This window comes from Chiloscyllium plagiosum, chromosome 44 (assembly GCF_004010195.1).
Source record: "Chiloscyllium plagiosum isolate BGI_BamShark_2017 chromosome 44, ASM401019v2, whole genome shotgun sequence".
Classification (NCBI taxonomy): domain Eukaryota; kingdom Metazoa; phylum Chordata; class Chondrichthyes; order Orectolobiformes; family Hemiscylliidae; genus Chiloscyllium; species Chiloscyllium plagiosum.
In genome coordinates this window covers 7693754-7703227 of record NC_057753.1, presented here as the reverse complement: position 1 = coordinate 7703227, position 9474 = coordinate 7693754, and the positions used below count along the sequence as shown (strand labels likewise).

At 50.0% G+C, this 9474-nt stretch overlaps 1 protein-coding gene across 3 annotated transcripts; it reads right to left on the bottom strand.

The window, feature by feature from the left end:
- Positions 1–57: 57 nt before the first annotated feature.
- LOC122543754 (gastrula zinc finger protein XlCGF7.1-like) lies at positions 58–3960 on the bottom strand. 3 transcript variants are annotated; one of them, XM_043682514.1, is made up of 2 exons: positions 3797–3960; positions 58–2273 (listed from the first exon to the last, which is right to left on the bottom strand). In XM_043682514.1, exon 2 carries the CDS (start codon positions 1796–1798, stop codon positions 1007–1009), a length of 792 nt encoding a protein of 263 aa, XP_043538449.1. In that variant the 5' UTR covers positions 1799–2273; positions 3797–3960; the 3' UTR covers positions 58–1006. The 3 variants fall into 3 exon arrangements, with proteins under 3 accessions (XP_043538449.1, XP_043538451.1, XP_043538450.1); XM_043682516.1 differs by having other exon boundaries at positions 3827–3960; XM_043682515.1 differs by having other exon boundaries at positions 3769–3808.
- Positions 3961–9474: the final 5514 nt, after the last annotated feature.

The following is a 9474-nucleotide window of genomic DNA, read 5'->3' as shown; positions in this document are numbered from 1 at the left end:
CAACCCTCCTCACACTGCAGTCCCCTTGCTAACTGGGGTATACCTCCTCTCCCTGACACACCGCAATATAGCCCCTGTTCAGCTCCTCTCCGCCTCCCCTTCCCCCTCCCCAACCCCTTCAAACCGCAGCCCCCTCACTCACTGGGGGAGAACCCCTCTCCCTGACACACTGCAATATAAAGACTGCACCAGCCCTACAACCGTCTGAGATCCTGGTTTTCTTTCAACTCTAACCCCTGCCTATCCCAATCTACATCACTCCCCCATTGGTGGTTATGCTTTTAGCTCTTGGGTCCCAAACTTTGGAATGTTGTCCCTAAGCTTCTTGCTTCAATAAAATCTCCCTCTTCAGCTGAGATTTGGACCATCTGGAAAACACCTTGTGTTCCCACATTAACATGAGTCGTGATGATTGTAGCCTTCCAACAGTTGAATGAGGAACAACACAGCAACCTTTCAAATTAATGCACCGTAATGGACACAGCCGTTCTCAGTTTCAAAACTGAACCTGTGTGTTTTACTTTCAGAAAGCAACAGAGCAGTTTGACGCCATTCCCTGAAACACCATCACCTAAGGACTTCTGTTCGGTGTCTCGGAGCTGTGAACCACGCAGTAGCGTGGCTGAGATACATTTCTCTCACTCCTGAGGATCCAGCTCCATGCCCAATCCTGGATGTGACCAGTGCAGTTCAACCCGGATAGTCTGCCGTGAACCTGCCAGTGTCTGGATGTTTGGGATAGCAGAGTGCGTTCCTTCCCGGATCTGGAGCAGCCTCGTGAATAGTCACTCTCCAGTCGGAGTGCAGTAAGGTGATCAGTCAAACCCAGGCCCACTCAACGAACACCTCGTCAGTGCCATCCTGACGGTGCAGTCAGTGCCCTGGAACTTTTAAAGCACTTCCCACAATCCAGCCGTCACAAAGATCACTCACAGCACCGTTTATAATAAGCAGGTTGGACCAAAAGTAAAGAGCTTTTCCCCAGTGGGAGATTGCTTGTGTTTATTTAAGTCTGAGCACCTGAATGCAGCCTTTCTCCCTGGTGTGTGTTCTCGCTGTGTCTGCATAAGTTGGAGAACTGAGTGAATCTCTTTCCACACTGGGTACACGTGAATGCTTTCTCCCCTGTGTGAGTCCTCTTGTGTCTGTGTAAACTGGATAACTGAGTAAATCGTGTCCCACATTCAGGGCAGCTGAATGGTTTCTCTCTGCTGTGAGTCATCATATGTGTCTGTAAGTTGGATAACTGAGTGAATCCCTTCCCACATAAACAGCAATTGAATGGTTTCTCCTCAGTATGAATTCTTCTGTGTGTGCGTAAGCTGGCCAGCTGAGTGAATCCCTTCCCGCACTCGGAGCAGCAGAATGGTTTCTCTCCAGTGTGGGTTATTTCGTGCACATGTAGGCTGGATAACTGAGCGAACCCTTTCCCACACTGGGAGCAGGTGAATGGCCTCTCCCCAGTGTGAGTTCTCTGGTGTGTAGCTAAGTTGACTAACTGAGTGAACCCTTTCCCACACTCTGAACAGACGAATGGCTTTTCCTCAATGTGAGTTTGTTGGTGTTTTTCCAAATTGGATGACTGAGTGAACCCTTTCCCACACTGGGAGCAGGTGAACGGCCTCTCCCCAGAGTGAGTTCTCTGGTGTTTATTCAGGTTGGAGCACTGACTGAACCCTTTCCCACACTGGGAGCAGATGAACGGCCTCTCCCCACTGTGACTGCGTCCATGACTTTCCAGCTGAGATGGGTAACAAAATCTCTTCCCACAGTTCTCACACTTCCACCGTTTCTCCATGGGGCGCAAGGCCTTGTGTATTTCAAGATTAGACAGTCTGTTGAAGCCTGTACCACACACAAACCCCGGGAATTATTCTCTGCCACGAACTGTGGTTTCCTTTAGAGCTGTGTAACAGCACGGAGCTCCACGTACAGTTGATGCTCTGGAACACACTCACTCAGGTGCGTGTGTGTGTTCTCGTACATTTCCAGTCACACTACGGTTTGAAATAATTTCTCACTGACTGACCATTAAACGTGAAATGGCAACTATTTGTCTATGATATTCAGGCAATGGTGAAGATCCTGACACAGTTTTTTAATGAAGGGCTCCAGTCCAAAACGTCAACTCTCCTGCTCCTCGGATGCTGCCTGACCTGCTGTGCTTTTCCAGCACCACACTCTCATCTCTGATCTGCAGCATCTGCCGTCCTCACTCTCTCCACAGTGATTAGGTTAATTTTCCCAACTGTGAATCCTCCTCTTCTAATACCCTGTAATTACAATTTCAAAGTCATTTCTTGAAGCAAAAGATAGAAAATCAGAACATGCATGTCTTTTCTTTATTTCCAGTCCTCCAAAATCTGTCTCACAACCCCTGCTCTTTGAGCTGAAATCCAAATCTATCTTGTTCCTCTCCTAATCCCAGTTTTCTCCCTCCCTCCCATCTCCAGTTCCCGTTTGCAGACGAAGAATCAAACCAATCACCCATTCGCCCCGCGACTCTCTCTTTAACTCTACATCCCTCCTCCAACCTCTCCTCCACACCTGGTACCTTACCCTGCAACCACAGGCGGTGCAGCACCTAGCCCCACACGGCTGGCCAAGGCCCCCAGTAATCCTCCCAGATCTGACAGAGATTCACCTGCACTTCATCCAATCTCAGCTATTGCATCCATTGCACCCGATTGTGGTCTCCTCTATCTCGCTGTAGGGATTCTAAAATGTCAGGGAGACCAAACGCAGACTCTGGGCTGGTTCATGGAGCATCTGCAATCTGCACACATCAACCAACCCCAACCTTCTGGCTGCCATCCATTTTAATTCCCCCTCCCCCAGTGACACTGTCAGAGTGAGGCCCAATGGAAATTGGGGGACCACCTGATATTTCGCTAGGGGAGCTTACAACCCAATGGCCTCAACATTGACTTCACCAGCTTCAACATCCCACCATCCCCCAGCATTACCCCACCTCCAGTCCCACTGCTCCGGCCTGACTTGACCAAATCTGTCCATCTTTCTGCTCACCTATCTGCTCCACCCTTCCTAATGACCAATCACAATAACTCCCAATCTGTATCCACCTATCACCACTCCCCTCCCTTTTTATCCTTCTGGGTTCCCACCCCAGTCCTGAAATCAAGTCACAAACAGAGCGCCATGCTGACCAGATATCCTGAATTAATCCAGTCCCATTTTCCAGCACTTGGCCCATATTCCTTGAAACCCTTCCTATTCATATACCCATCCAGCTGCCTTTTAAATGTTAAAATTGTACTAGCCTCCACCACCACCCCCTCTAGCAGCTCATTCCATACACGCACTGCCCTCTGTGTGAAAATGCTTCCTTTTTTTATATCTTTCCTCTCGTTCTGGACTCTTACCCCACCTCAGGGAAAAGAACCTGCCTATTAGCCCTATCCGTGCCCCTCAAGATTTTATAAACCTGTATAAGGAGGGAGGGAGGGAGAAAACTGGGATTAGGAGAGGAACAAGATAGATTTGGATTTCAGCTCAAAGATAAACCTGTATAAGGTTTATCAACCTCCGACGGTCCAGGGCAAACAGCCTCTCCCTACAGCTCCAACCCTGGCAACATCCTTGTAAATCTTTTCTGAACCCTTTCAAGTTTCACAACATCTTTCCGATAGGAAGGAGACCAGAATTGTACGCAATATTCCGACAGTGGCCTAACCAATGTCCTGTACAGCCGCAACATGACCTCCCAACTCCTGTACTCAATACTCTGACCAATAAAGGAAAGCATACCAAACGCCGCCTTCACTATCCTATCTACCTGCGACTCCACTTTCAAGGAGCTATGAACCTGCACTCCAAGGTCTCTCTGTTCAGGGACAGTCCGTGGCGTTGACTGACCCCCCTCCAGAATCCTGGTCAGTCTTGTCTGGACCTTTTGCAGTTGGAGAAGGCCCTCAGTGCAGTGGGGGGTCGGGGTGTGGGGAGTGGCCTGCTGGCAGCACCCACATCCCCCTGAGTGCAACTCGCAGCATCTGCAGAGAGAGAGAGAGTGCGCAGGCGCGCGGTGTGTGTGACGCAGTCCCTGTCCCCGGGAGCGCGGGTCACGTGGGGGGAAGCGGCCTGCGGACGGGCGCATGCGCGGATCACCCTGTTCAAATAGAACCTGCTTTTGAGGAAAACCCCCCACCCCCGGCCTTCAACGCCGCTGCCCCGAGGCCGTCTTCGGCGGGGGGTTGGCAGCGAGCGGGAAAGCACATTCCCTGCCTCAGCATCGCCCGGGTTCCGACCTTCGGCTCCACCCAGCGACTGCGGGCCGCAACCACCGCCCGCGGCTTCACATCGCACTAGGGCGCATGCTCAGGTCAAAGACGCCGCGCATGCTCACGGCCCCGGGCGGTAACGCGCATGCGCAGGGGCCGACCGACGCGTGGAGACAATAGGGGACTGTCCAAGCCGCGGGGGGTGCTGGGTAAAGGTCCTCCTGAACAATGTCAGCTCCTCCCTCAGGAGGGTCACCCTGACCCCTGACCCCACCCTGCAATCCCTGGGTGGGTATCCCTGGGTATTCATGTTCCCCCACACTCAGGGGGGTCACTCTCACCCCTGACCCCACCCTGCAATCCCCCGGTGGGTATCCCTGGGTATTCATGTTCCCCCACACTCAGGGGGGTCACCCTCACCCCTGCACCCCCCTTTCATGTTCCCCCACACTCAGGGGGGTCACCCTCACCCCTGCACCCCCCTGCAATCCCCGGGTGGGTATCCCTAGACAGTCAATCCCCCGGTGGGTATCCCTGGGTATTCATGTTCCCCCACACTCAGGAGGGTCACCCGCACCCCTGTCCCCTGCAATCCCCGGGTGGGTATCCCTAGACAGTCAGCCCACATACATAGATACGCACCCCCTCCCTAATGCCACTGTCGGCAGACAAGACAGGATTTCCTCTAACTGTCTGCAGCCTCACGCACTGGATTGGAACCTGCAATGCCATGTTACCATTCTGCACTTGGAAGGGTGCATGTTTCTGATGGTCCCAGCAAGGAACATTACAACAGGAACACCAGTCTACCATTTCCATGCAGTGAATAGGAAAGCAGAAATGACAAACTGCAATTAGCCAGATTCCAACCTGTGATGAATAGATTTTGGGGGGCTGAATCCTGTGTGGCAAGTTTGTGGAGAGAATGTTCATGCGGCTCACAGATAATAACCCTCCAGAATATTTTCTGCCTCCTTTTCTGAGCAAGCACCCACATACATATCTTTTATTGTCTTGTCTTGCTGTTGCAGGTCCCTTAGCCTTTCAGGACTAACCCCTTCTGCCTGACCCTCTGCCTGTTCAGGTTTTTCCTGCACCATTACGTCAAACGGGATAACCGCTAACTGAATCTCAACTCCTTCATCTTTCTCTACTTTTTGCTTTGTGCTGTGACTTTTTATAGTGGGATCTGGTTACCACACGGTCTGGGAAAATACCAGGATATGTCTGTTTTGACTCCTCAGTTTCTTGGGCTTCTCCACAACAGTGTGAACCTTTTCCCGCGTATGGAGTCGGGTATTACAAGGGGGCATAGCTTTAAATTAAGGGGGGGTAGATATAGGACTGAAGTTAGGGGTAGGTTCTTCACTCAGCGAGTCGTAAGTTCATGGAATGCCCTGCCAGCAGCAGTGGTGGACTCTCCCTCTTTATGGACATTTAAGCGGGCATTGGATAGGTATATGGAGGATAGTGGGTTAGTATAGGTTAGGTGGGCTTGGATCGGCGCAACATCGAGGGCCAAAGGGCCTGTACTGCGCTGTATTCTTCTATGTTCTATGTTCTATGGGGTGTCACTCCCACCTTGGATAATGCCAAATCATTCCCAATAACAACCTGAATTCTAGGGACTGTCAATCACTCCTATTGTAACTTCCCCAGTTTTAAGTTGGCACTCCAGCCTGATCTTGCATAGGGGAATGCTAAACTTCTGTCCATCTATCCCACAAATTACCACACTCAGGGTAACAGATCAGAAAGAATGCATATTCACTCATCCCTCACTATCTGCAACTGGTTCGATTCTGTACCCAACCTGACGCTGCTCTTGTTTTACACACACTCACTCACTTTCACACACACCCCTCTCAATAATCTTGGCGTAATCTGAAGGCAATGTCTTGACGCACCATCTCTTGTTCACCCCGAACCCCGGTGCTCACTGATTTTTAAAGTTCCAGTTTAAGGAGTACTGACATTTTAAGATTCACCTCCTTCTTTGCAATTCCCTATCACCTCTCTCTCAGCACCTCGCGTCTCATGGCCCTGGAACATCTCTGCACTCAGCTAATGCTGAGGTTGCCTGACTTGAACAGCTCTTTGGCCATGCCATCACTTTCCAAGGATCTACGTCCTGGAATTCCACCAATAAACATCTTACCTCACGTTCCTACCTTGACTTACACTTTAAAACATTTATTTGACCCAGATTTTGTTCACCTCTCTCATACTTTCCTATCTGCTCAGTTTCATGCCTTGTTTGTAACGCTTCTGGGAGATAACGTGCAATATTTTATGGAAACATAAATTGTTGTCTGAGCATATGAGGTAGGGGGCAGAGGAGACCGTCTACTCCACCGTTTGGGTGAATATTTGTAGCTCGGGTGCTCGTTGTTGTGGGTCTGTTTGCCGAGCTGGGAATTTTTGTTGCAAACGTTTCGTCCCTGTCTAGGTGACATCCTCAGTGCTTGGGAGCCTCCTGTGAAGCGCCTCTGTGATCTTTCCTCCGGCATTTATAGTGACCTGTCCCTGCCGCTTCTGGTTGTCAGTTTCAGCTGCCCGTCTACTCCACCATTCAATATACATGGCCGGTCAAATCACTCAGTATGCCCACTAACTCCGAACAGCTGGAGTTCTGATCGAGAGTCACAGAGACTTTAATTGGGTTTCTTTCTTGTCACAGAGTTTGCCAGCCCACCTCAGTTTCTCCGGTACGTTTTGTTTATCACTTCAGCCTTCCACCTTCAGCCATCTATCCAACTCTGCTTTGAAAAAGTTCAATCAGAACAAGCTCCACTTCCTTCATTGTGGAGTGTTCCAAAGACGCTGCGGCTAAATACATTCTCCAGATCTCTGCTTTAAGCGGACGAGCCTTTATTTCGAAACCCGGAACCCTCACTCTCTGAGAAGAGAAACATCCTCTCCGCATGCCCCGTGTGAAACTCAGGACAACTCCGAACTGACAAATATTTCCTCAGTCTCCATTCTGTTTAGGGTGTAGGTTTGCTCGCTGAGCTGTAGGTTTGATATCCAGACGTTTCATTACCTGGCTAGGTAACATCATCAGTGGCGACCTCCAAGTGAAGTGAAGCTGTTGTCTCCTGCTTTCTATTTATATCTTTCTCCTGGATAGGGTTCCAGGGTTTGTGGTGATGTCATTTCCTGTTTGTTTTCTGAGGGGTTGATAGATGGCATCTAGATCTATGTGTTTGTTTATGGCGTTGTGGTTGGAGTGCCAGGCCTCTAGGACTTCCCTGGCATGTCTTTGCTTAGCCTGTCCCAGGATAGATGTGTTGACCCATTCGAAATGGTGGTTTTGTCCATCCATGTGTAGGGCTACGAGGGAGAGCGGGCCGTCTTTTTGTGGCTAGCTGGTGTTCGTGTATCCTGGTGGCTAACTTTCTTCCTGTTTGTCCTACGTAGTGTTTGTGGCAGTCCTTGCATGGAATTTTGTAGATGACGTTGGTTTTGTCCATGGGTCAGAAAACAAACAGGAAATGACATCACCACAAACTCCAGGAACCCCATCCAGGAGAAAGATATAAATAGAAAGCAGGAGACAACAGCTTCACTTCACTTGGAGGTCGCCACTGATGATGTTACCGAGCCAGGTAATGAAACGTCTGGATATCTGACCTGCAGCTCAGTGAGCAAACCTACACCCTAAACCTCAACCTGAGCTACAAACCTTCACAAACCTTGCTCCATTCTGTCTATTTATATTAGATTAGATTCCCTACAGTATGGAAACAGGCCCTTCTGCCCAACATGTCCACACCAACCCTCCAATGAGTAACCCACCCAAACCCATTCCCCTACCGTATATTTACTCCTGACTAATGCACCTAATACTGTGGGTAATTTAGCATGGCCAATCCACCCTGACCTGCACATCTTTGGATTGTGGGAGGAAACCAGAGCATCCGGAGGAAACCGTGCAGATGCAGGGAGAATGTGCAAACTCCACACAGACAGTCATCTGAGGTTGGAATTGAACCTGGGTCCCTGGTGCTATGAGGCAGCAGTGCTAACCACTGAGCCACCGTGTTGCCATTCCAGGCATTAATCTAGTCAAGCTTCTGTGAACATCTTCCAGTGTATTTCCATTCTTTCTTGATTGAGGAGACCAATAGTACAAACACAATTCCAGATATGATCTCCCCAGTGTCCTGCAACTCAAGCACAACTCCTCTGCTTTTATATTCCATTCCACTCTGAATAGACAACATTTCATGTGCTTTCCTAATGACTCCCTGTACCTAGGCAGAAGTGGGTACTGCAGATGCTGGAGATTAGAGTTAAGAGTAGAGTGGTGCTGGGAAAGCACAGCAGCTCAGGCAGTATATGAGGAGCAGGTAAATCGATGTTTCGGGCAAAAGCCCTTCCTGATGAAGCTTTCCCAGCACCACACTGATCTTGACTCCCTGTACCTGCCTCCTAACCTTGTGTACTGGGACACTCCGACCTCTGAGACAGAACTCTGCAATCTTTCACTATTATTTAGTCCCTCTGTCAGAAATGGAAAATTACACATTTTCCCAGATTAGACTCCATTTACCACACCTTTGCCCACACATATCACCTACCTCTTACCTTCTCTTCACAACTTATTTTCCTCACTACTTTACATCATCAGTAATTTTAATTCCCGGGCTTCCAAGTGAATTGGATCGATCTGAGCCCTTTGCCACCCTGTTTCTTGTTGATTTGAACACAACAGCAGCTCCTTCAGCACCTCAGGGTAACCGGTCTGTTTCCATCAGCTACACCCCTGCGTGGACATGGGGTCAGCACATCAGTTCCATCAGTGGTTTCCAGGTCAGGGAGACATCTCTCTGTATTGCCTCAGAGACTCCCACAGCCAGCAAAACAAAATCCCAGAAACGCTGCCAGCAACTTCTGTTTGTGGGAACAGACTGCCACCGTTAACGATAGAAAGCTGCAGATGCTGGAATCCAGAATAGACAGGCAGGAGGCTGGGAAGAACACAACAAGCCAGGCAGCATCAGGAGGTGTCAAAGCAGACCTTTCGGGTGTAACCTTTCTTCAGGGCGAGGGCTGGGTGTGGTGCGGGGCACTGCGGGGGGAGGCGGGAGCAGGGTGGTGATGTGGGGACAGGTGAAGACAGGTACAAGGTACGACCTGGATGGTCAATGGGAGGAATGGATCTGGTAGGGAGCAGTGGAAGGGAGTCGGGAGATGGGGAGGGAGTCGGGAGATGGGGAGGGAGTCGGGGATG

Coding starts and splice junctions, on each gene's coding strand:
- LOC122543754 (XM_043682514.1), bottom strand. CDS start 1,798: ATGGAGAAACGGTGGAAGTGTGAGAACTGTGGGAAGAGATTTTGTTAC.